The 27676-nt window shown below is 37.9% G+C and overlaps 1 protein-coding gene across 3 annotated transcripts; it reads right to left on the minus strand.

Moving 5' to 3' along the window:
- Positions 1 to 1326: 1326 nt before the first annotated feature.
- Positions 1327 to 27242, minus strand: LOC148863176 (polypyrimidine tract-binding protein homolog 1-like). 3 transcript variants are annotated; one of them, XM_088981319.1, is made up of 12 exons: positions 26696 to 27198; positions 24698 to 24907; positions 24421 to 24482; positions 24063 to 24093; positions 23771 to 23833; positions 23579 to 23652; positions 23384 to 23479; positions 3990 to 4047; positions 3812 to 3916; positions 3639 to 3720; positions 2637 to 2749; positions 1327 to 2079 (listed from the first exon to the last, which is right to left on the minus strand). In XM_088981319.1, the coding sequence occupies exons 1-12, from the start codon at positions 26879 to 26881 to the stop codon at positions 1669 to 1671; spliced, it is 1491 nt and encodes a 496-aa protein (XP_088837445.1). In that variant the 5' UTR covers positions 26882 to 27198; the 3' UTR covers positions 1327 to 1668. The 3 variants fall into 3 exon arrangements, with proteins under 3 accessions (XP_088837445.1, XP_088837444.1, XP_088837443.1); XM_088981318.1 differs by lacking the exons at positions 24063 to 24093; positions 24421 to 24482 and having other exon boundaries at positions 26696 to 26881; positions 27063 to 27242; XM_088981317.1 differs by lacking the exons at positions 24063 to 24093; positions 24421 to 24482.
- Between the last annotated feature and the right edge of the window lie 434 nt (positions 27243 to 27676).

Raw genomic sequence — 27676 nt, forward strand, 5'->3', positions numbered from 1 at the left:
TATGGTGGATGGGTCTTAACTCTCTTTAAGTATCTGACTCATTTTCCAATCCTCTTCTCTGACGTGGACAGTTCACCAGGTTAACACGGACCCTTGATATTTTAGTCAAATGAATGGTTCAACCATTCATTACTGAAAATTAAAGAATGGGGTACAATAAAGAAGATAAAAAGATGACGTTGTACCTGACTACCAAATTCTCACTCACAGGCTTTTGGCTTCATGAATTCATGATATTATTAATATATTAGCTTGCTATATATCTGACGAAAAATAAAAGGACTATTATCGAATATTTACTCTTTACGTGTAGGCAGTGAGTCATGTCCAGCTCTAAAGTAATAAATCCATTAAGGAAGAAACAAGGAGGAAACGTGGAGACATCAATAAACAAAAAAAAAAAAAGAAATGGATGAATAGATTATAGAAACTTTTGATTGTTGAGACGTCGACCAAAGTTTTTTAAGTAATAATATTAGTGGAAGGGGGGGCATTAATGCATTATCAAAAATATTCTAGAACTAAAGTAATCAGGAGAATAAAAACCATAAACAAATGAAAATATAGCAATCCGGCTTCAATACAAAAAATTCAACAAATACTTCCATTAATATGATGGTGATATTCCCGTGACCATGATAATATCATCAGAGCAGGAAACTTTCCACACAAATTAAAAAAAAAAATTGATTTTAGGAAGCTCTTCCATACGAAAGTATCACGGGAATGATATATTACCTTTGTCGCCCATTCGTCAACTTTCTACCCCTGCAACTGCAATCTCTCTCTTATTTCGTAATTACTCTTACCATATATAAAAATCACACTACCGATTAGTGGTTAAAATCAAAGGGGCTGAAATTACCATTACAACATCTTGATAGAGTAACATTGATTTTAAATATCTTTTTTTTGCAAGTATTTATAATATTTATATTTATCTTCTACGGTATAGCAACATAACTTAATTTCCTGCCAGTACAAGTTGCAAAAGTTGACACAAATAACGAATTTACGGCCAAGATTGCAACAATTCTATTTTTTGAGTTAATAATAGTCTCGGCTATTTTTAAAACCAACCTGGCAACCGAACCAGTCAGGAGTCCGGTTACCTGGTCAAATGGTCTGACCGTTCAACCCGATCAATCCAACCCTTCAACCCAAATGGTCAGCCCATTCTGACAATAAAAAAATAAAAAAATTGAAAAAAACTGTTCAAATGGTTAACCAGCCTGTTCAGCGGTTTGCTGACGATTTTGGGGAAAAACAGAACCAGTCAAGTGAACGATTCCCGGTTTTCCGATCCAACCATCCAGCCTGATCCGGTTTTGAAAACCATGATAATTACATAGATAAAACAAAAAAATAATCTAATTCTCATGGAACAAGTAAATATTTAATAGCAAATACAACCGTAACACTGAATATTTCAAGGATCCCTACCGACATGACGGTGCACCAAAAATGGTAAATTTCCTTAAGCAACCACATTGCAAGTTGCGATGTAATAGGCAATACACTTGACATTTTTTGCCTCGCAAGGACCAAGCCCCAGACCCCCAGCACCAACAGAGAACCAAGGACCAAACCCAATTAAGGTACAAAACCATTTTGTGGCATTCCCAAAACGCTATATAGGTCACAAAATAATTCTAGAAACGGAATAACTCACTGGCCATAAAATGGAGGCTGGCCTGCGGGACGCACACTTAGTTGGAGACCATATTGTGGTGATCTGTGAGTGGCCATTCCAGCAGGAGATTGATCTACATGCTGAACTGGCATTGTTCCTGGAACAGCTCCTGCCATAGAATACGTAGGAACAGCGGGTGGTGGATATGTTTGACCTGGAAATGTCGTTGGAACTGAGACAAATGTTGGCCTCCCTGCGGCCTGCATGCTTGGATCCCAGGATCCTCCTACCTGTCCATCAGGAAGCTGTGCGGGCATGTTGCCGGGATAAACTGATGTAGCCTGAGGAGTTTGCCAACCACCTGCACTAGACACAGCAGCAGCCTGTTGCAACGGGAGTATACCAGATTCAGGGATTGTGTAATCCCTGCTCCTATCATTGTGAGCCTACAAGGATATATACATATAAACAGTCTTATCAAACTCCAGAAAACATGCATAAAAAAGAGTACGGGCAAATGTTAATAACAAGCGTCAAGAAGCATACATTGCTCGATCAACTCTTTTTGGTTTTTCCGAACAATAATGGACCCACTGTTTTTCTCTAAAGCCGTAAAACCTTTCCCTCCTACTTATGGTCATAGATATAGGGGCTGTTTGGTTCCGTTGCCATTTATTTAAAAAAAAAACATTTTGCACGGCATTCATCTAAAAAGGTTGAATAACTTTTTTGATGTTTTTTAACAGTTAGGTGCCATTAGACGCCATTAGTCACCACATAAGCTGAATAGTGAAAGACACCCTAAAACACCAAAAAGAAGCTTCCCCAACAGATGGCTCTCACACAAACCAAGACAACATTTCTTTAATAAACGGTTTAACAAAACAACATTTCAAGCTTCATTGGGGAAAATGCCTATATGGCACTGAGCTGGCATCGTTTTTTCAGATAACCGGCAATAGAACCAAGCACCATCATAATAATTTCGAACTCTTATCTATACCTTTACATTGAGATCAGTATGACGAGAGTATGACAGATGAAGCTTACAATAGCCACCATCATAGATGCAGTGTCCCTCGAGGGCTTCTTTGGCAACAGCTGCAGTTGTCACATCTGACAGGATAAAAGTAATAAAATATGAGACAAAATGACTGACAGGGAAAAAAAATACCACAAAGTAGCGCACAGGATTTTTTCTTTTTCATTTTTGACAGGAGTACAGTACAATATGAATCCAAAGTTCATAAAGGCAACAAAATAAATTCCACACAAAGAAAGCAACGAGGCAAGTTTCACCTTTTCTTCTGATCAACAATTGCTATCAGAGAGATTTAATGATTTAGTGAAAAGGATATACATACAACCTTCCTGGCCTAAAGATCAAAAGAAGGACTGACAGAGAATAGAGAGAGGCACAATCAAAGCATAAAGGGATATACATCATCTTTCAAAAAGTTGTACAGTGTACAGATCATGAGAAGTTAGCAACTCGAAAACAAAGCACAATGAAAGGATAAAAGAAAGACGTTACTAAACAAATTTTGATGAAGAAAGCATAATCACTCTTTAGAAATTCCTTCAGGCTGCACCTGTATCAAAATGGATCCCAGACCCCCTATAGTAGAGATGAGTATGGATGTTGTAGTGAAGTGATAAATCAATTGAACTTGGCATGATAGATAATGGAATTGTCTGATTCCAAGCATCTTAAATATCACATACAGGAATCCAAGATTGAATGAAGTAACAACAACAGAAAATTAGTGCTCTGTGAAACAAATATGCATACACCACATCATAAACTAACACTTTTGCAACTACTTTATGTAACCCAATTTGCACTAATAGCCAATAAAATTTGAACATCACAACCAAATTCATGATGGACCCAAGGGAAGATACAATTTCCAACCATCAGCAGCACTCAGCAGTCAAATACAATAAAAAAACAAGACACGAAACAGAGACAAATGAGTTACAATAAATTTAAAAATAATCCTACCAGGGTATTGGATTAGTGCCTGCATTCCACCATTCTTCTCAAAAATGGCAATTTTCTGGACAGTTCCAAATGCTGAAAATACCTGCAAAGAGTGCAGCTCATATCATTTTAAGGATGTAGATGAACAAGCAAACAGGAAACCGCAAAAAGAAACCATGAAAGGAAATACTTACTGTGTGAAGAACATCTACTGTGACAGCATATTGCATATTCTCAATTGAAGCTAGAAGCACATTACTCTCTAGTTCTTTTTTCTTCCCATCAGGACCCATAGTAGACTGAATATAGAGAATTGTTAGTACACATTAATGACAGCAAAATACAATTGATGCCTGAACATAAGAAACCTACTTGCATGGTTCCTTCAATGGCAGAAGGATTCACGGGAAGGTAAGGATTTGTGTAATCCCTGCAACATAAAGCACACAGGATCCAATCATTCCATGACATGTATTATACATTATACAAGCATCATGCCATAATTCCATATAAACATCATGTTCAACCAAACAAAAAGCAGTCGCAAATAATTAGGGGAAATTGAAGAAATTAAAAGCACCACATAAATGAATGGCCATATATAAATGCCACTAAAGATACCCATTTGGCCCATTTTGTTGCTAGTTCATTGTTCCTAGTTATATCTTCATAAAAAGAAGGTAGGAATGATATGACTTACCTCAGCAGCAAAAAGATCATTTAAGTGAAAGCAGACAATTATAGAATGTGAAAGGTCAAACACCGAACCATGACGACCAAGAATGTTGTCCACACGTCAACTCAAATTCCCACTTCGTTTTTCCAAACAGACTGGCAGGAAAGGCTATGCATTTTTAAAGGTGGATAGGCTTGAGAAAAAAAAAAACAAAATGAAAAATAAACAATCCAATATAATAGGAAAGATTTTTGGAATGAGAGAAAATAGGAGAATAAATAGGAGGGAAATTTTAAGAAAAAAATGGTTTTGGAGAGGATGAGAAAAGGTTGTAGGAATTTCAAGAACTTGAAAAGTTGAGAGAGAGGCAGACTCTAGTGATTAGTCATGTGTTCAAAAACCAGATAAAAGAGAAAAACATGAAAAAAGGAGAAAAATCGCAATCCTTGTTTAATGTGTAAAATTGAAAGATCACAATCCTTCTTTATGTGTATCTGTATGTACAACATCAGCCCATTTCCATAATAAGTCATTTGTAGAGACAACTCTGAAGAGTTCCATTGTTTTTTCCCAATGTGCAGATCTAACTTTTATGGTTTCAATCACTTCCTCCTTTGACTTACTCTTCTCATTGAAAATCCTTTGGTTTCTTTCTTCCCAAATACTCCATACCGAGGCTGTTCTTGTTATCCTCCATAAACATCTCCTCTTTTTTTCTGTTGCCTCAAGAATTAGAGTTACACAAACCACATCCTAGGGGCCTGGGGGAACCCATCTGTAACCAAAGAGAGAACAGAAATATTTCCAAATGCAAGTCACAAAAGTGAAGGGGATTACTAAATGAGAAAGGGTCTCACCACTAACCTTACAAAGGAAACACAAGGAGAAAGACAATTGCTTGGCCTTCCTTTCTATAGCACGTCACAAGTGTTGATCTTTGCAAGGAACATTTCCTAACAAAGAGCCCCAAATTTAGGAGGGATTGGTTTGCACCAGATTTCTCTCACCAAGAAATTCACCCCCACGGGTTTTGAGCGGACAAGAAGGTTAAAGAAGGATGCACAAGAGAATAGGCCATCAAGTGAGGGGTACCAAACCCTACCACCCTAGAGACTATGGTCCAAACAAAAAACAAAAAACTTTTCCAAGTTTAAGAGTAGGATAATAAGTGATTCACACTCATTACAACCAACATGAAGGCGGATGAAGTTAAGAAAGGTAGGCAATACCTCAAAGATTGCTTTCCAAGGTGAGTTTGAAGCAGTATGAGGTGCTAGTTTTCCATGAATGTTTCCAATAACCTCGTGCCACAGTCTATCTCCTTCTAAGGGAAATCTCCAAATCCACTTTCCTAGAAGAAGTCCCCTTGCTCCTTAGGTTTACACTCAATTCGCATTTCACCAAATGATCTTTCTTTTCATCTCTTGGCTCCCACAAGAAGTCCCCCATAAATTTTTCTAGTTGTTAAGCTATTTTTGTCAAGATCCTAACGGTGGACAGGTAGTAAGTGGGAAAGTTGGCTAGGGTGGATTTGATCAAAGTGATTCTTCTTCCCATAGAGATATAGCTTCTCTTCCGCAAGGTTAACTTTTTAGCAAATCTTTCCACTACTGGTTTCCAAAAGCTATCTACTCTCAGGTTTCTTCCCAAAGGCATAGCAAGTTACTCTAGGAGCCACACAACTTTTCTCCCCAATTGACTTTTAGACTTGATATCCTTTGGAAGTGATCAACTTCAAGTTCCTTAATCTGAGTTCTATACAGTCCTCACAATAGATTATTATGTCATTTGCAAATTGCAAGTGAGTTACAACAACCTCATTTCTACCAATCCTCCAACCTCTAAAACTAGTTTTCAACATCAGCCTTAATGATCAACCTACTCAATACCTCAGGAATAAGGGTGAACAAGGGGGCATAGGGTCTACTTGACTTAGACCCCTTTAAGAAAGGGAAAAAAATCCTTAGCCACTCCATCGTTCAATATTGAGAGATGTGCCAAGCTCATACAGCCTTTGATCCACTTTCTCCCATGCCAATTTTTTCCATCAAACTCAAGAGGAAAGTCCAATCCACCATATCATAGGCTTTCTCCAAATCCAACTTACAAATTAGACCTTCCCCTCCCTGGTCTTTCTCCAAATCCCACAAAGGCTCCTTGATTTTGGGGGATTACAAAAAGCAAAACAATCTTAAACCTTCCAACCAAGATTTCAGCAATGATTGTATAAAGGCTACCCACATGGCTTATAGGTCTATAATCCCTTGGAGTCTTGGTTTCTTTCTTCTTATGCACTAGGGCTAGGAATGTAGCATTTGCCCCCCCCCCCAGTGAACTTTCCCCCTTATGATAGAACTCAGCAAAGACCTCCATCAAATCAGCTTTTATTATTCCCCATCAATCCTAATAGAAAGCCATAAAAAATTTGCCATTGAGTGAGAATTTTCTGTTAGAGATCATGTTTTTTATTATTCCATTTGCCATTGAGTGAGAATTTTCTGTTACCATCACCCTCCAAAAGTAGGGATGGCAATTTCTACCCTACCTAGTGGGTACATGCCCTGGTGGGGCAGGTTTTTTACTTGGAGAACGAGTTTTGGGGGGAGGATGGGTTTTGGGATTCTATGAGTAGGGTATGGTATTAGGCTAAACCCAACCCGCATTTTGTTGGAAAGCATATAAACTTTATGTGTTAGGTGTTGAATTTAATAATATTTTGAATTTTATGTGAAGGATAATTGATGGTTTATGTGGTTTTCACATGTTTTAACCAAATAATTGGAAATTTTGTTGTTTGTTTGTGTTATCCTACTTATTTTATGTTTATATATAACAAGAAATAATAGGAAATTAGATGTGGGTTCCAAACCCAACCCGACATACCCTTGTATGCGGGGAGGGACTTGCATTTTCATGTGTGGGGAAGGGGGTATGAATTCTCAAAATCCAACACGCTATACGTTTTGGGCGGGTATAGTGTTTTAAAAGCGCAAAGCGCAAAAAACACGGAAGGGCCGATTAGCGCTTGAGGCACTAGGCACAAGGCAAAGCACATGCCTTTTTTAAGCAAAGTGCAAAAATACAAAAAAAAAAGCTAAAAATTCAAAAAACTTCAAAATTGCTAAAAATATAAAAAAAAATATTTAGCATACTATTAATAAAAAATTTAAACTTAAATTTTAAAATAAATGTTTTAAAAAACCTATTATCTAAATTAAAATACATAAACATAACATGTAAAGAGTATACAAATGAATTTTTTAAAATAAAATCAAACATATAAATCATTTTCAAGCATGTAAAACCCACAATCTCTTTTTTTCCTCAATTGCATTACATCAAGTACCTAATGTGATGTAAAACATATTGCATTCCTGATTCTACGAGCCGCTTATATGCCATGCCCCTCAAGGCAAGCCCAAACAAGTCCATGTTATGGTTCTAAATTCTTAGTTCTCACACAAAAAATAATGTTTTTATAATTTTAATTGCTTTTTAGGAAGATATTTTATTAGGATCAGTTAATGAACATTAGCAAATAGGGGATTCTGGAAGCTTTGATGAGCGAGCAAAGCAAGCAAAAAAAGCATGAAATTTTCAAAAGGTGCATGCCTAGGTGTGCCTTTTAAATCACTAGGTACAAGTTTTTTTTTATCAGTAAAAAATTTTCATTAATAACAGAGAGATTAAGATACAATAGCTAAAGATTGCATAGGAAATTGCAATCTCTAGAAATCAATTACAATTATGCCCAATACAATGAATATCTATTTGCCCCTTGTTTTGCTAGGGTATCCGCCATCCCATTTGCATCCCTTCTAACCCAACCAAACTGAGTGTTGAACTTCCTTGCAAGTGTGTCAATTTCTTCGAAAAAAAACTTGAGCTTCCAAGGTGCTGATGTGATGTTTTTGGCCCAAGAGATGACCAATAGAGAGTCTCCTTCAATTTCTAAGTCTGTTGTTCCTATCTGCTCAACCATCTTTAGACCTTGAAGTAGGGCTAGAGATTCAACATGTATTGAATCACTAGGTACAAGTTGGGAGGTTTAGGGAGGCAGATAGGGTCTAGAATTTACAATACCCTCCCCGGTGCCATCCCTATCCAAAATATGCTATCACGATCTCCATCACCAAGAAATTTCTTCGTTTCCTAAGATCTCCTCAAAATCCACTTTTAGACTCCACCTTTTAGCAATAGAGAGATGACCAAGAGATGACCAATAGAGAGTTTCCTTTTTGTCAAGCTCCTTACTCCTTTTAGCAAGTCCCTCCTTTCTTTCTTCTAGTCTCCCAAACTCTTATTTATTCTAATCCTTACTTTTTTTTTCTTTTAAACACAAAAGAACAATGATTATAAGGTGACCCTAGGGAGTGCTTTCACCACTAGGTGTCCCCATAACTCTTCCCACTCAATGGAAAAAGGAACATGTTCAATTTTGAGCATACTTGATTTTCGAAGAAGTTAAAACAAGTGAAGGAAGCTTACATAAAGAGGGAACATTTAGCTCTAAGGAGTCAACCAAGGTACTAAACTTCCTCATACTCATGGTTATAGTCTAGTTTCGGTTATAGTTTTCAAGGCACCAAGGCAAGGCTAGGCGACAGGGGGGCACCTTGTTGCCTAGGAGATGGATTTTTTTATGTAAAAAACATAGATCCTAGGGTAGTTCCCTAGGTACCATAATCATATTTCCTTAATAATTTATTCATAATTTTCAAAAGAAAAGTACAAAGTTCATGTTGAAGTATAGAAAATCAACAAGTTCATGAGAAGAAAAAGAAGATAAGAAAATTGAAAAGAAATGGGGATGAACCCTTATTTTTGTTATAGGAAAAGAAGAAAAGAAAAAGTAGAACGTATGGAAGATATGAAAGAAAAGGTAGAAGAAGAAGAAGAAGAAGAAGAAAATGTGTTGATTAGACTTGTCGGCTCAGGTTTCTAAGTCTTTGAGGGATCAACACAGCATTTAGCAATGTTTGTGTTGATCAAACCTAACAAATAAGAAAATAATAAAAAAATAATAATACAAGCACACAAAATGAATCATGTACTTCTAAAAAGAAAACAGTTGTTTGTGTCTCACTGGTGTGCTCTCTGTAAAGTTGATGGTGAGTCTAAATATCATTTACTAATTTCCTATTGGTTTACTAAAGTCATTTGGGAATGGTGTACTTCTTTGTTTGGGTGCAAGTGGACCCCCCCCCTTCGAATGTGCAAAGTTTATTTAGTTCCATGCCGAGTTGGCCAACAAAAAAGACCAAGATTATGTGGAGATGTATGAGGGTTGCAGTTTGTTTGACTATTTGGGAAGAGAGAAACTCATGGATCTTCTCAAAAAAGGAGAGAAGCTTGGAAGTAATATTGGAGGTAATCCATGTTAGGGAAATACATTGGCTGAAAACTTTGGCATTGTTTGCAGAATTCTCAATAGATGAGATGCTAAAAAACTAGAAGGAAATTGCAGAATTAGCTTCAGCTAAGAAGGCATCAAATTCTTGTTAGATTCAAAAGAAAAACAGCCTTTTGAGAAGAAAAGACTATTTAGAAAGTTGCAAAAATTCAAAAGAAAGTAGCAGAAATCAGAGTTCAAGAGGATAGAAGAAGAAGAAGAAGAAGAAGAAGGTGGTGGCAACTTGGGTTTAGAGAGAGAGATTTCCGAACATAATCTCTTCTCTTACTCCCTCAATTCTATTTCATTAAGTTAAACTTTAGTAATTTACAGAGAAGCCCCTAGTTGGGCAGAAAATTAAAAAGACATAACATAAGAAAGAATAAAGCCCAGATTAAGGCCAATCTTCTCTGCACTCCCCCTCATGCCAAGCTTGCCAGTATCATGCTGAAGTTTAGCCTTAGGAATGCCCTTGGTGAGGAAATCAGCTAACTGACCTTCAGCGGTGATGAAAGATAGACACACTTCTCCAAAAGCCACTCTTTCTCAAATGAAGTGTCTATCAACTTCAATATGCTTAGTTCTGTCATGTTGCATTGGGTTGTGAGCAATGTTGATGGCGGCTTGATTATCACAGTATAACATCATTGATTTATCATGCTCAATACCCAGTTCCTCCATCAAGGATCTAAGCCACAATAGTTCAGAAACTCCATGAGCCATGGCTCTGTATTCTGCTTCGATTGAAGATCGAGCAACAACTGATTGTTTCTTGCTTCTCCAAGGGACAATATTACCTACCACCAAGCTACAGTACCCAGAGGTAGACCTTCTGTCATCAATGTTTCCGGCCCAGTCAGCATCTGTGTAGGCTTCAAGTTTCATTTGGCCATGCTTAACAAATAGAATTCCCTTTCCAGGGGAGCCCTTCAAATAACACAGAATCCACTCTGTTGCTGCCATGTGAGTATCCCTAGGAGCATGCATGAACCGACTGATGCAACTGAAAGCATATGCAATGCATGGCCGAGTCATGCATAGATAAAGAAGTTTTCCAAGTAGTCTCTAGAAGACTCCCTTATCTTCTAACAATATTCCATCTGAAGCAGAGAGTTTATGGCTCATATTGATAGGAGTAGCAACTGGTCTAGCACCCATCTTCCCTATTTCAGAGAACAAATCAAGAACATACTTTCTCTGAGAGATAAGGACCCCATACTTGGATCTAGCAACTTCTACGCCAAGAAAGTATCTCAATTCCCCCAAATTTTTGATCTCAAATTCTGTATGAAGGAAAGATTTGAGATCATTAATCCTCGAGACATCATTACCAGTCACAACAATATCATCAATGTACACAATCAGCTAGACGGCCAAGGATCCTCCTCTTCTCTTCACAATAAGGGTATGATCAGACTGTCTGTACATAGCCAAAGCTAACAAGGGCAGCCCTAAACCTTTCAAACCATGCTATAGGGACTATTTGAGTCCTTAAAGAGATTTCTTCAACCTGTAGACCTTTCCTTTCATATCTGTTTCATACATCCCTAGAGAAAGAGACATATAGACCTCCTCATGTAACTCTCCATTCAGAAATGCATTCTTTAGATCCAGTTGATAAAGTGGCCGGTCAAAGTGTGCAGCCAAAGATAGCAAAACTCTCACAGACATCATCTTGGCAATAGGGGCAAAGGTCTCTAGATAATCAAGTCCATATGTCTGTGTATAACCTTTTGCAACCAGCCTAGCCTTGTACCTTTCAATGGTTGAATTTCCTAGAAGGTTGGAAGAAGAGGTCACACCTTGTAAGTGACTGATCATCCTCCCAAACTTCTCATATTCTGCCTTCATAGTTGCTATAAGAAAGGTGTTTAGAAATGCAATGTGCATTACACTTGATTATCTATAGGGACTATTTGAGTCCTTAAAGAGATTTCTTCAACCTGTAGACCTTTCCTTTCATATCTGTTTCATACATCCCTAGAGAAAGAGACATATAGACCTCCTCATGTAACTCTCCATTCAGAAATGCATTCTTTAGATCCAGTTGATAAAGTGGCCGGTCAAAGTGTGCAGCCAAAGATAGCAAAACTCTCACAGACATCATCTTGGCAATAGGGGCAAAGGTCTCTAGATAATCAAGTCCATATGTCTGTGTATAACCTTTTGCAACCAACCTAGCCTTGTACCTTTCAATGGTTGAATTTCCTAGAAGGTTGGAAGAAGAGGTCACACCTTGTAAGTGACTGATCATCCTCCCAAACTTCTCATATTCTGCCTTCATAGTTGCTATAAGAAAGGTGTTTAGAAATGCAATGTGCATTACACTTTTTCCTTTCCTAATAGCAATGGGGATATCAAGGTCTGGGAAGGATGGCTCCAAACTACCTGTAACAGTACCTATAGTCTCATCTGTAACTAGAAGTGCATGAGGCTCATGTGTTGGAGGGGAAACAATCTGCTCATTTCTGGTTCCCTACCGTTGGTACAACCTGGGATTAAAAAGAGGGTGAGAAGGTAAAGGACGAATAGGAACACTGGAATCAGAGTGAAATGACTGAATCTCCCTTGACACATTTGGAGGAAGAGACTCAGCAAAAGACTCAATTGGGACAGGAAGAGGAAGAGCAAACACATGTGACAAATCCTCCCCCTTTGGACAATGTCTCTCCAGAGAAGAACCATAAAAGGAAGAAAGCTCAACGAAGGTGACATCCATTGAGACATACCGAGTGCCAATCTTCGGATCAAAACAACAATAACCCTTTTGTGTAGGGGAATATCCAAAGAAGATACACTTGTGGGCTTTTGGTTCAAATTTATGTCTCTGGACACTTGAGATATGTACATAACAAGTGCAGCCAAAGACACGAAGAGGAATAGAAAAAATATCATTGTCCAGATGAAGAAGACTGAAGGGAGACTTGAACCCTAAAACCCTGGATGGCATACGGTTTATAAGGTAGGTAGCAGTGAGAACAGCATATGAAACAAACAAAGTATAAAGGTTGGTTATATGATCAGAAGCACCAGAATCAATAATCCAAGGGATCCTACGATTACCTAAAATGGTTGTAATATTGGCAGAAGCCCATATACCTGAATGAGCAAATGCAGAAGAGGTTGAATTTCCTAGAGGGTTGGAAGAAGATGTCACACCTTGTAAGTGACTGATCATCCTCCCAAACTTCTCATATTCTGCCTTCATAGTTGCTAACTGCTCACTAGCCGTCATCTCTTCAGTTCGGTATCCGTCACTATCTGGACCAACAGCAACATTAGCACTCCCTACCTTTATATTATCAAACTTCTTCTGAAACCAAGGTGGTAGGAGCTCAAGATGAAATTTCCAGCACTTGTCTTTAGTGTGTTTTGGCTTTTTACAATACTCACAGATAAACTTTCTTCCCGGAGCTACTTAGAGTCCCTGCAACCCCCTTGGGTTTCACTCTCATATTAGCAAAGTGATCATTTGGACCAGCCCCTTGGACCTGGACAAGTGTTCTGCTTTCTTCACTACTTACCAAGGCATATGCTTGAGACAGTGAAACACTATCCTTGGATAAAATATTTTGCTTTGTAATGTCGTACTCTGGATTGAGCCCTGTCAAGAACTCAAACACCCTGTTTCTCTCAACCAGTTTTCTGTAGGTCTCAACATCCTTAGTGGTGTCCCAGGCTATAGCTTTTATCAAATCTATTTCTTGCCATAAAGACTTCAATGTTGAGAAGTATACAGCCAATGGTTTCTCCCCCTGTCTCAAATTCTTCACATCACTTCTCAACTTGTAAACCCTGGCCACATTTAATTTTTTGGACTATGTTTCAGCAACACTATCCCAAATTTCCTTTGCTAAATTCATCCACAAATAGTGCTGACTAATCTGTGGTTGCATTGAGTTCACAATCCATCCAATAACAGTGTAATTTTCTTGCATCCACTTTTCATATGATGGATCATCTTCCGGATGAGCCTTTTTGCTCCCGGAGATAAAACCCCATCTGCCTCTACTACAAATATGAATTTTTACTGATTGTGACCAAGCCGGATAATTAGTTCCATCCAGCTTGACAGTGGTCACAGCCAGTAGAGAGTCTACAGAGACTCCAGGACAAGAACCTTGTCTGGATTCAGCAACATGCTTCTTTTCAAAGTCCAAGGAGTTCATCTTCTTAAATACTTCAAAAATGACTTCAAAAAACTTCGAATAACAACAAATGAAGACAAAACAAAAACTGTGTTGTGAGCCAACCTCTATGCAGTCGTATCAATAACCTGCGTCACACCCGGAAGTTGGGAGAAACAGAGAAAACTCAATCGCTCCTTGTAGACTTCATGGAACACCAATCCACTTGATTCGATCTTCAAGAAGAAGAATGAGAAGGCCTTTAGTCACTGAACGCCCAGGTCAAATCCCTGTGGGGCCCACAATCAGATTTCTCCAGAAAATTAGGGTTTTGGGAAACACACTTGAATATGTCAAGAGGACGACAAAACCAGTCCCCTTCTCTCCAAAAACCACCAACAACTTGGCTGAAATAGGTTTATTTAACTATTCATACAATTTAGTTCTCCATACACACTGTGTATGGGAAAAAAAGGTGAAAAAAAAGGGAAAAACGAGCCTACTCTGATACCAAGAAAAAAAAAAGCCTTTTGAGAAGAAAGGACTATTTAGAAAGTTGCAAAAAATCAAAAGTAGTAGAAATCAAAGGAGAGAAGAAGAAGAAGAAGGTGGCGGCAACTTGGGTTCAAAGAGAGAGATTTTCGAACATAATCTCTTCTCTTACTCCCTTAATTCTATTTCGTTAGGTTAAACTTTAGTAATTTATAGAGAAGCCCCTAGTTGGGCAGAGAATTAAAAAGACATAACATAAGAAAGAATAAAGCCCAGATTAAGGCCCATTACAGCAAAGAACATAAAAGATAAAAAAGGATAAACAGCCTATGGGACGTTTGGCCTATCTTCTCTACAGATTCCTCCACCTCATGGCTTTATTAAACTGAATTTTGATGGCAGCAGTATGGGTAATCCAAGGCCATCCGGAATAGGGGGAGCAATAAGAGATGAACATGGGAATATGTTAGCTATGTTTTCAGGACCAATAGGGGAAGGAGATTCCTTGAGGGCTGAGATACTTGCAGCTCTTGAAGGGGTACAAAGAGTCAAGGAGATACAATTTAGTAAGCTGACCATAGAAGGAGACTCTGAAGTTGTGGAAGGAGATTCCTTGAGGGCTGAGATACTTGCAGCTCTTGAAGGGGTACAAAGAGTCAAGGAGATACAATTTAGTAAGCTGACCATAGAAGGAGACTCTGAAGTTGTGGTGAACTAGATAAAAGAGGATAACTCTAGGATATGGAATTATAGCTATGAAAGGAGAAAATTTAAGTGGCTGACTAAGGATGTTGATATTCGGTACAAATGGGTAAAGAGAAGTGCAAACTCGCTGGCAGATGATCTAGCTAGGTAAGGGGTGAACAAAAACTCTTTATTTTGGGCAGTATTGTAATTGTATTTGGTGCTCAAATGATTGTTCTAGGGAGCTAAGATTGTTTAGCCCCCTTACTTTGTAATTTTCTTAATCTTAATTAACACATTTCACAGTTATTGATCAAAAAATAATAATAGAAAGTACAAAACTGTGTGGCGATTAGGCAAAACTGTGTGGCGATTAGGCGAGACAAGCCTCCAAGGGTGCCTTGTGGCCTAGGCGTCGCCTTAACAACTATGGCTTGGGTTATTAGTATCACTTGTGTATCTTATGGCATTAGGGTCATACACATTTGCTAAAACCCACTCTCTTCCACCACTCATTCTTTTAGCTTTTATTGACACTGAAAATAGTCCAATCACCTCTTCCTGACACTCCACCACCTCATTCTTCCAAATTGTAAAAATACCCCCAAAAGCACCCCAGGTAGGGGCAAAAGACCAACTCAACCCCCTACTACTCCAAACGTTTCTTATCCACCTTTTTCCCAGTTTAGAGAGCTTTTGTTTCTTGCATCATTACAACATCTGGTTTCTCTTTTCTTAAAACATTTCTGACAATTCTCCTCTTTTTTACACTCCCTAAACCCCTTACATTCCAACAAAGAATCTTTATTACAAAAAATTTGGAAAACCCAAACCCCTTCTTACCCCAACTACTAAACCCCTTCTGTTTTTCTCCCTCTTGTGGTTCTCAACCTTGTCATAGGAAACTCCACATGCTAACTTCTCCACATCACCCATTTTCCTCCATCTTTTTTCAATTCCATTAATATCCTTCCTAAGATTTCAGCTTAGTTTGTTCTTTTCCAAAGCTTTTTGGTTTATACCCTTCCTTTTTTGGTGAAAACCTAATTTTACATTCTTTTTCATTTGCTAACTCAATCTCCCTTCTACTCTCTCACAGGTCTGTGCTGATCCCCCACATGACTGCTTCTCAATCTCTTCTCAAACTTCTATTCCCACTCAACTAGGGTGGCTAAGTTTCCTAAGACTAAATTCAAAATTTCCTTCTCCTCTACCTCCAAACCCCCACCTCCCCCTTCCTTTTTTGTGGCACTAGGGTAAATATTCACACTAGGTGAGGTTTCCAAGATAGGATCTACAAAGGCCAAAGGGGAAGGATTAGTACAATGAAAACAAGTGATAGAAGCAAGAGAAGAGACAGTGGGAGAGGGACAGGGGGAAGAAAGAAGGGGACAAGAGATTCCCTTATCCTAGCAAAAACCTCCCCGCCTAGAAGCATCTTGTGAACGGTGGAGTTCCTTTTTAGCAAACACCTATATAGCAGAACGATTTTGTTCCTTAGGTGAAACCAAGTTCGCCTTGTTTTGGAGACCCAAATCATATTTACTAACACACTATTTTTGTGCTTGAGTTGTACATGTGTCCTCTTTAGGGTTCCTCTATAGAACCCCGCAATCTGCGATAGAAGATCCCACTCCCACTTCAATTCTAGGACCTCAATACCAAAATCTTCTCCAATTAATAGTTCAGTTCCATATTCATAAAAAAGAATTAGTAGTTTAGTTCCAAAAAAATCCAAGTCTGTAATTTTATATCCCTACGTTGAACTAATGCTTCATACACTTGAGGGCTGGTCAACTTCTTCACCTTCAATATCCTTGAGGTCCTCCTAGTTAGTCTCACCCTCTAACTCCTCATGTAGTGCTCTATTGTAACAAGGGTTAGGCTTTTCTAGAGTCGTTGAGTTATTCACCCCCAGGTCTTCCCAATAAAAGCGTTACATGGGGTCTTCGATCCAACTATCACCAAGGAGGAAGGGAGACCACTTCTACAAAAGGGAGAAACCGCAAGAGGCTAAGACTAGTACTTGTCACATGTTTCATTAAAATGACACATGACCCAACTTCCAAAGAGTTACCCAATCGAGGCCATAAGACAGGCTAGATCGATTCATTTGATTAGCAGTTTCTAGAATTTTCTCAACCTTAGTCTCCACATGGACTGTTGGGATTTGTTAGCAGATAAAGGCAACTTTTTGCCCTGAATATCAATAAAAGGTAATATTTTTATAAAATAACTAAAATAGGATAACTTTTTTTGAAAAAATATCAAGAAAGGGCAGTAATATTGTTCATCGTCTTCCTCTGCCTTCATGCGAATACAAATCTAAAAAGCTAAAAAATATATAAATCTGGAAAGAATAGTAGGTTCATGGCCTGTATTGTTTATATTCTCTTTCTTTAACTTATTCTCTCTCTTGACAAAAACACAACGATGAAAGCTAAGACAGCGAGCCATACAACAGAGTATTTGATGTTGTCACCCCCAGATTGACCCTTCCCTAGTGACTCCCACACAATCTTCATGCCGGAGATTGCCAGTGACGTCTACTGGAAAACTCTCCCAACTGTCGGAGATCTGATCCACGTCGGTGTATTTGATGTTGTCACCGATGCGCATGGCATTGGTTGGAGGGAGTACGCGTCGAATGCTGCATACCCAGATAACTGGGGGTTGGATGTCGAGTGGTAGCCGAATGCCAAATCGGCATTGCAAAAAGCTTAGTGTTTTAAAAGCACAAGGTGCAAAAAAAGTGCAAGGGCCAAGTTGCGCCTGAGGCACAAGGCGAGGTGTGTGCCTTTTTAAGAAAGGCACAAAATTCCAAAAAAAATGCCAAAAAATGCAAAAAAAATAAAAATATTAAACATAATGTTATAAAAATATAAACTTAAATTTTAAAATAAATGATTTAAAAAACCTATTATCTAAAATTAAAATACATAAACATAACATGTAAAGTTATTCAAATGAAAATTTAAAAATAAAGCAAACATATAAAGCATTTTCAAGCATGTAAAACCCACAATCTCTTTTTTTCCTTAATTGCATTGCTTCAAGTAGTTAATGTGATGTAAAACATATTGCATTCTTGGTTCTATGAGTTGCCTCTGTAGCACGTCCCTCGAGGTGCGCCTAGGACCTGGGCAAGGTGCATACCCCAAAATGCGTCTTGCCTGTGTGCCTAGGTGGGCCTCAGGCACGTCTTTTAAATCACTAAGAAAGCTATATCAGTGTTGTTGTGGTTGAACTCGCAAGGTGGGGCTGGAGTGTTTACTGAATGCGACCGTTGTCGTCAGTTGCAACCAATATGGTTCAGGTTCGAGCATGTTGCAAGCACATGTCAGTCTCACTAGGGAGTCTTATGCAATCTAGCACTCTGAAGTCACCGTAATGCCAACCGACTCGATGGAAGATCATGGCCCAAAGGGAAAGCAAAACAAGCACCAAGATCTTAGAAACAGTATCAACCAATATGAACTTGGTGTCCATTTGGTATGGGTTGTTCTGAGATATGAAGAATGACAGCACCGGAATAGAAAACATAGCAACAAAACGATTAATGTTGGAGCATTGCTCCGACATAAATATCTTCAACTTCAATGAACCATACACCACCAACATAGCAAAGTAGAGTGGAACCATCGCATACATTTCTTGATATTTTTCGCTTGAATAGAGGCAGAGGAAGATGATGAACAGTGTACTGCCCTTTCTTGATATTTTTGCAAAAAAAGTTATCTTATTTTTATTAATTTATAAAAATATTACTTTTTATTGATATTCAAGGCGAAAAGTTGCCCTTATCTGCAAGAAACCCTTGATTTTAACACTTGCACTTAAATTAACTTCTAGGCCATCAAATTAAATTCAAAAAAGATTTGAATAATTAACCTTTAATGGAAAGAAGCCCATTTTACATTTTCCAGCCAACTTCCAACCCTCCAACTTCTAAAATTTCTTAATTTGACCTTTTTGGCAATCCACCCAATTCCTTCCACGTCTTCAATTCACACACATTAGCTTCTTCTTCTTCTTCCTTCATCTCTGGAGGCTAAAGTTTCACTTCAATCTCCAACACCACATATATAGTTTCTCTAGCAATCTTAAGTAAAGATTTCCAATGCTCGGGGGACTTTTTTATTTCACTCCAACCACCTTGATCTTGGCCACTCGAAGTTCTTGCAAACAATAAACTTCCAAGGCTCCAACACATACTTCTACAATTTTGTGAAAAATGTGTTCCTGCCAAATGTTAAATGGCAACCCAAATAGCCTAATAATCGTAGTCCTTTCTAGGAGGAGCTTCTCATTACAAGCAATTGACCAGTTCTCCATGAAAACTAAACCAAGAGGCGTTTCCAAAGTCGTCATTTCCATTTGGATTTCCCCCATGTCTATGATTGCCTTCCATTCATCGAAAGGAATAAGGATCACCTTCTCCTTTGAGCAAGTCTTCTCTATAATTTCTTCCAGTATTTTCTTCCAACCCTTTACTTCAGTTCTTGCCTTCACTACCTTCCTTTTTCCCCAATCTATTCTCTTTCCTTCCCACATTATTTTCAAGCAGGACTACAAAGCAAGAATAATTGACTTTTTGTTACTCACCTCTACATCTTCTAACTTAGAGTCCAAGCCCCATCTTCTGTTCTTTTGCTCCCAAATTTGTTGTTTCCTCTAATTTCATTGGCTTCCTTTCCTTTAATGTAACCTCTTCTTATGCCATAGTTAGCATCGACCACCCCTGTCTTCCTCCAACATCAATAAACAAATCATTTATTTCTTTCCCTTGCTGGTGAACCCTATTGGCTACATGAATTTAAGATTGCATTTGAATGAAATTATAGTAGGCATGAACCAAGAAGACCAAAAGAAAGAACATAGAGGGAGCGATAATGTTAGGAAGTTCTTTGTTGACATCCAAATAAAGAAATTAAAAAGCAATTAGGTTTTGCAGTTTTGTCTTTTTAAGTTAAGAAGTGCTTTGACTGACTTGAATAAAGCTAGTGGATTTCTGTCTTGAAAGGAAAAAGGAAGAAAAGAACTAGATTTGAAGAGAAGGGAAGAGAGAGAGAGAGAGAGAGGAGAAGAAAGGGGTTCGATTGATGAATTCTGCCGCCCCATGCACTTCATTGTATATAGTTTTGGTTCCTCACAAGAATAGGAGATAAAACATAAAATCCTAGTCCTAATAAAACAAAACATAACATGAATAAGGCTAGTCGGCCCAACTTAAAAGGAATTAAAATAACTAGGTTTGGGTATGGAACCACACACACTAGAGCCTCGGTGTGGGTATGGAACCCCACACTCGTGGCTTACTAACTATTTCTACACTCCCCCTCAAGTTGGGAGTAGATATTTGTCATGCCCAACTTGTGTAAATCTGTATCTAATTTGATTTTTTTGACTGCTTTGGTAAAGAGATCAGCTAACTGCATGTCTGAGGCAAATGTAAGGAAGGCATATTTCTTGAGATGCAACTTGCTTCAGATAAAATGTCTATCAACCTCGATATGCTTAGTCCTATCATGTTGTATTGGGTCGTAGGCAATATTAATTGCAACTTGATTATCGCAATACAACATCAAAGGCTTCTCATAATCAATTTCCAACTTATCAAGCAAGGATCTCAATCATAACACTTCTGCAACACCATTGGCCATGGATCTATATCCTGCTTTTGCATTGGAGCGAGCAACAACATTCTATTTCTTGCCTCTCCAGGAATCAAGATTTTCCCCCACAAATGCACAATATCCAGTGGTGGACATCCTGTCATCAACACATTCAGCCCATTCTGCATCTGTATGCACTTCTATTTTCATGTAACCATTATTCTTGAAGAGTATACCTCTCCCTGGACATCTCTTCAAGTAGGCAAGAATCATTTCTACTGCAAGGAGGTGGGTGGTTCTAAGAGAATGCATGTATTGACTGACAACACTGACAGCACAAAAAAACATCTAGCCGAGTTGGGCAGAGATAAAGAAGCTTCCCAACCATCCTTTGGTACATAGCCCTGTCCTCAAGAAGTTCTCCATTTTCTACACTTATTTTATGATTAAGCTCAATAGGTGTGTCGGTAGATTTCACTCCTAACTTTCCAATTTCTTCCAATAAGTTCAGAGCATACTTCCATTGAGAGATAAAAATGCCATGCTTAGATCGAGTTATCTCAATTCCTAGAAAATAGTGCAATTCCCCTAGGTTTTTCACTTCAAATTCCTTATGAAGGTGTTGTTTAAGAGTTTCAATTTCACTAATGTCACTCCCTGTTATCACAATGTCATCTACATAGACTACAAGTGAGAAGTCATTGTCATTGTGGATTAATGAGTAGGCCTGAGATAGAATCACACTCTCCCTAGTGAGAAATCGTTGTCTTGTAATATCAAAATCTGAGCTTAGACCAGCTAAGAACTCAAAAACCCTATTTGTTTCAATCAATTTTCTATATGTTGTTGCATCCTTCTGGCTATCCCATTCAATAGTTTCCAAGTGATCAATTTTGTGCCGAAGGGATTTTAGAGTAACAAAATATACCGAGACAGGCTTCTCACTTGCTTGAGGTATTTCTCCTCACATTTTAGCTCATAAGCTCTAGCAACATTGAGGGGTTGGGACTTGGGAATAGGTCTCCTTCATGCTATTCCAAATTTCCCTGGTTGTTTTTGCCCAGAGATAGTTTTGGCTGATGTGGGGTTGTATAGAGTTGCATAGCCAGGTCATCACCAAGCAGTTCTCTTGATCCCACATCTTGGATGAGATATATCCTCCTTGGTTGGTTCTTTTGTGTCTCTGGTTACATACCGTAATTTCCCTCTACCCCCAATGGCCGTCATTGCCGATTGGGCCCATTCCAAGTAATTTGTTCCATCAAACCTAAAAGTGGAAATCCGGAACGAATTTTGTCATATTACCAGTCCCAAAAACTTCCCCTTTAGTTTTCACCTCACTTCCATCCTTTTCCATACCAAGTAGATCACAATACTCCAAGAAGAAAAAAAGTTTTCTACTGAAATACCAACAATCTAGAAACTGATCTCGGCAAAGAATGAAAACCAGAACTTAATTTCAGTCAACAGTTCCTTCTCAAAACTGTAACTTTAATCAAGAATACCAGAGAATAACAGTCTAGAAACTGATTTCAGCAAAAAAAAAAAAAAGAAGAAGAAACAGAACTTTAACTTTAATCAAAACATCAGAGAACAACAGCCAGAAACTGATTTCAGCAGGGAACAAGTCTTGATTTTAAAAGGAGCAAGGTGATCTCAGATTTATTATGTTGCTGCTAAAAGAAAGTTATCTAAGATCGAATAACCTTTAAAGGTTGCACCTTTTTCAGAAAAGAAAGCTGATCATAAAAGAAATCTCGATAACTTCTATCAAGTTACCTTAAAGGTTGCACCTTTCTCAGCAACAATAACTTTGATCGACTTCTTTGGTTTGAAACCTTAAACCTTGATCGAATCTGAATTCTTTCTCAGAATTCTGATCGTCCTCTTGGTTTGAAACCCTATTTTGATCGAAACTGATCTCTGATTCTTCCTGGTCACCAGATCATTCTCCAAGAATCTTTTCACTTTCTTGGGCAGTCTTCAGTACTCCAGTAATCTCCAAGAACCAGACGGCTGCTGCTGTAGAGATCTTGATCTAATGGATTTTCATGAGGCCAACCAGATCAGGCTGACATGAGAATCCTAGTTTTTCTCCCAATAGCTGTTATACCAACTTGAAGAAAGCTAGTGGACTTCTGTGTTAAAAGGAAAAAGGAAGAAAAGAACTAGATTTGAAGAGAAGGGAAAAGAGAGAGTGAGGAGAAGAGAGGAGAAGAAAAGGGTTTGGTTGATGAATTCTGCCACCCCATACACTTCATTATATATAGTTTTGGTTCCTTACAAGAATAGGAGATAAAACATAAAATCCCAGTCCTAATAAAACAAAACATAACATGGACAAGGCCCGCCGGCCCAACTTAAAAGGAATTAAAATAACTAGGTGCGGGTATGGAACCACACACACTAGAGCCTGAGTGTGGGTATGGAACCCCACACTCGTGGCTTACTAACTATTTCTACAGACTGTACTCAACACATTACTAAAAAAATAATAACAACAGTAGTGATAATTAATTAAAGCAGCTCCATAGATGATGCTTAAAATTATCATTATGAGATGAAGGAAATTACTAAGTGAGCATAACAGAAACATCTGTATTCTGGCCAGCAGGCTTCACTAACCCTAGATAACAAAGCAGACACATCAATTAGCAATACCTCAACAGCCAAAATCAACAATGCATGTCTAGATGTATCAGAAATTCAAAAAACATGTAAGAGGCTTATAGTACTAATCATTACAAAGTAACTTCCTTGCCACATAAGCATCATAGTACCTGCTACGATGAGATTGAAACTTGATATTCAGATCAGTGTGGGCAGAAAATGAGATACGCAAGTGGCATGATCCAACATGTTCTGGAAGCAAATACCTAAAAGTCAAAAATCAGTCACATGTGTCAGAGCAAAGACACATTTATCGATTCATTGCAAACAATTGAAGTTACATAATTATATCTATAAAGACATGCCTTGGTATACTTCTTCCATCCAATGCATTCCGAGCTGAAGATGCAGTTTCAGCATCACTAAATTGGATCAATGCCTGAAAAAATATGTAAAAACATTTTGTCAAGTTAAAGATATATGCATGAGAAGTAGGACACGGACAAGTTATCCCATATTATCAATAATGATTATACTGCAACTGGAGACAACATGACCTGAAACCCTGCAGCCTTTTCAAATGTAGCAATTTTGTGCACAAATCCAAAAGCAGAGAAAACCTGAAATACAGAAGAGTTGGACATTTACACACCAAAATTCAAAAGAAGTCAGCAAAAGTTATAGTCAGTGATACAATAGATTTTAATAGGAATATCAAAAGATCTCAATTAAGTGCTGGAGGGCACCTGTAGTAAAATCATTCCAATGTACTTTAAAAAGGACTATATGGACATTAATATATTTTTTTAAATGTCTAAATGACAGAAGTGAAATGGGAGTGATCATCACCATAAGTGACACAACCAACTTCAGTAAACAACTGCACATAACTAAATCAGGATACCATCTTCAAACAAAATAAGAATAATAAAAAGAAAAAGTCAGTCCATGGGAACAAGTTGTGGCAAAATTACTGCATCGAAGATTATATAACAACATAAGATCACCACCAACAATCTTTCACTGGATTCTGACAATAAACAATGGAAGCTTTTGGAGATGGAAAACTAATCTATGGCTCCGCATGTCTATAACTTGAATTAAGCATGACACATGAAGAGCAGTTAGAAGAAATACCATCAGTATGATATTACGTGCACAATGCATAGAATAGAACGATCAAAAGAAAGAGATAAGCAAAACACACGTGATATTTCTCCCAATGCAGTACGCTGACAACGAGGATTTCTCCGTGTTAACATGGACCTGCTGATCCATGCAGAGTATGTCAACTAGAATTCACAAAATCAAGTAAAGTGTAAAACCATTTTTTCCTTACAGAAATAATCTATTAAAAAGCATCTTTAAGTACTCCATCCTTTCCTACACTCGGATCAACCAGGCAAAGAAAGTCTTTCATACAGTTGGTAAAATCAATGAGACCCAATAACATGTCAAAGATTTCTAGTGCATTGAGAACTAACCAAATGAATAACATCTATGCTGACATCACCAGCTTCAACACCCTCAATGGTCACAAGTAAGACATTTCCAGCAACATCACCAGAGCTTTTGTTGTTGACAATTTCTTGTCGATTTGAATATTGTATGTACACAGTCTTACCACGAACTTGTGCAGGTTCAGAAGAAGAAGCATAATAGGAGACCATTGAGATTGCCTGATTCAGGTCTGCCTGCAAAAGGAAGACTCGTTTCAAAATACAGTTGCTACTTGAGAAACATAAATGAAATTGGGAAAACATAATATAAAGTATAACGCATTTCAATCACTTAAAGGGTTAAGTCACCACATGGTATAAACTCATCTAATGCATAATAAAGTGAAGAAAAGAAACACTTGCTTTAAAATTGGTAAAGGAAAACTAAAAATATGACATTATGAACATGTGTAGCTCTACACAAAAAAGAAAAAGAAAAAAAATTACAATTTAGGACAAGCAAGGTTAAAATCACAAGACATGTAGCAACACAAGCAACAAAATTCCAAACCACAAGGCATGTTCTACATGACACAATAGCATTGTGCATCCAAAGTTGAGGAAATTATTTACATATTTTCTTTTAGCAATAAAACTATACAATAAAAATTAGCTGCAGTTGGAGGAGACGATAGTACTACTTAATCAGTGAAGAGAATAACATAAGTATTGGTCTTCCAATGATTTAGGCTCAGTCTGGAAGGAGTACAAATACAATATTTACAGTGAAAATCTGTGTATTTTGTATTATTTTATATGTATTAGCACTGTACATATTTGTATTTGTACTCCTTCCAAACTGAGCCTTACAAAAAGAAAACGAAAGGAAGGAAAACTGGGGAAAAACAAGTTCATTACAGATGGAAAAAAGAAAGGAAAGAAACAAGGGGTACAAAAATGCATGTCTTTCATAGAAATTATTTCAAGAAATACTCACTGACAACAATGTAATCAAGATACTTGAACATGGACCGCTTGTCAAACCATACATTTAGCCGATTGACTTTTTTCTAGAAACACATTTTGGCATATTAAAGGGATTCCTGCTCCCTCCTGCATTAATAAGACATAAAAAGGTTTTTTTTATCTGAAAGACAGAAGGTTCCATGTTAAACTTTCTGGACTTAAGCTTTCAAGTCTTGACAAGTTCCAGATTGTACATTCGGTCAGGAGGTAGAAAACAGAAATACAAAATATCCAAATAGCATCAAATCAAAGCAATAAAATTAAACACCCCAAGTTGTTGTCTATACTTCACAAAGGATTTCTACATGGTTACAGCAAATAAGTAAAATGGTTTGAAACTGGTAACTGGCAAACAAACCAAAGGATAACACGAGCCTACTAGAGTTGGAAACGTTATTTCTCTTCGCTATTGATTTTATACGTGTAAGGGTTAACGTTTTGCTATTAATTATCCGACATTTTATCTTCCAAACAGCTAGCTTATCTTCAAAAGTAAAGGACCACCAAATATGAACTAGCAACTTCCAATTAAGGACAGAACCTACCAAAATGCATTTCTGTGTTGCCTGGGCTAACAAGCTAAGCCTATTCTCACAACATTTATTTTCTGGCAATAGTTCACTCTACCCTTGCTTCCACCATTAATCTATTTCAGCCTTGCGTATTTTAGTTGGAAAATTACCCAATCCTATTCTGGCGAAGTCATTAGACTTAATTCTATTTGTACGTCGTAAAGGGCAGCCATGGAAGCAAAGGCAACATTTCAGCAATTTCCATGGCTGAAAATAGTATATACAAACGCATCATAGCAAAGATCCAAGAATAAGAACCTTCCATGTTCAGAAATTTCTATACTTTATTAGAAGAATCTACCAGATGGACGGCAATTCGGATCGAATAAACTCATGGACTATAGACCAAAGCAAAAAACGATCTCAATGCGCATCGAAATCGACGGCACAAGAGGTAAGAAGAAAAGCCAATCTGGACTCTTGAGGATAGAAAAGAAGTACTTACGAATTCAACAAAGGCTTGATTCCGATTGGCGCCGACGTTGCATTTGGTGTTGACAATCTTGCCGAAGGGCTTACAGAGTTCAACAAGCTCTTCTTCTGTGCACTCCCATGGAAGGTTACGTAGGTGCAGAACCTTCGACGGGGTCTGCGTGTACCGGAACTGAGGCTGCCCCGACGTAGAAGACATCTACGATAAAAGTTTCAAAGTTAGGATTAGGGCCTTGAAGAGGAGAGGCAGAGATGGACAAAACTATAAAATTAGGGCTTCTGCCTTGTTTTACGGGATTTTAGGACTTTGCGCGAGAGGGAGAGATGAGAGTTAAAACGAGAAAAAACAATGTTCAGAGATGGTTTGGCTTTCGACTTACGACTCTCCGGAGAGAAGCGGCAGCCTCCTTTATTGCAAGGTAACGACGTAATTTGCTTTACAATGGCAAGTGTTTTGACCAATAAACCCACCCATGAATTTTCATAAATAATACCTGATTCGCTATCACGTTTCTAATTTCAATTTATTGGTCAGATATTTTTCCGATATAATATCCTTTTCATATCATAGTCTAACCCGCAAGTTTTTTTCCATGTTAAGCAGCGAAAGCTGTACTCATTTAGTTGTCTTTTTTTATTTTATTTTATGGTAAATTACAAACACCCCTCTACTTTATTTAGACCCCTTCCATTAGTTTTATGTTAAATTTGTTATTGCAATGTTTTTTAATCCCCATATTATCCTTATAATTATTATTCAGACAATTAGAATAAAATTACTCTATATCTTCTCTGACCTCACGATACACAAACATCAATGGCGATAATCCCTTTTACCTCATATCCCTTCACATTTCTCTCTTTCTCTCTCCCCCCGATATCTCTTCTTCCCTTTCCCATTTCTTCTTCCCACTTTCCTCTGTTTTATCTGTTCTGTCCAAACTATCTAGTCTTTAGACTCTCCTTAGTTTTCTCTCTCCATCGCCTAAGCTAA

The sequence above is a fragment of the Nelumbo lutea genome, chromosome 3 (assembly GCF_056320005.1).
Source record: "Nelumbo lutea isolate HS-2025 chromosome 3, American lotus-T2T, whole genome shotgun sequence".
Taxonomy (NCBI): Eukaryota; Viridiplantae; Streptophyta; class Magnoliopsida; order Proteales; family Nelumbonaceae; genus Nelumbo; species Nelumbo lutea.

What these genes read in the sequence shown, in the direction of transcription:
- LOC148863176 (XM_088981319.1), bottom strand. Translation starts at nt 26,881, where the DNA reads ATGTCTTCTACGTCGGGGCAGCCTCAGTTCCGGTACACGCAGACCCCG. An exon ending in AGTTGGTTGTGTCACTTATG is followed by an intron (nt 23,834 to 24,062) that starts GTGATGATCACT and finishes TCTGTATTTCAG; the next exon opens with GTTTTCTCTGCTTTTGGATT. An exon ending in AAAAGGCTGCAGGGTTTCAG is followed by an intron (nt 23,653 to 23,770) that starts GTCATGTTGTCT and finishes ATATTTTTTCAG; the next exon opens with GCATTGATCCAATTTAGTGA.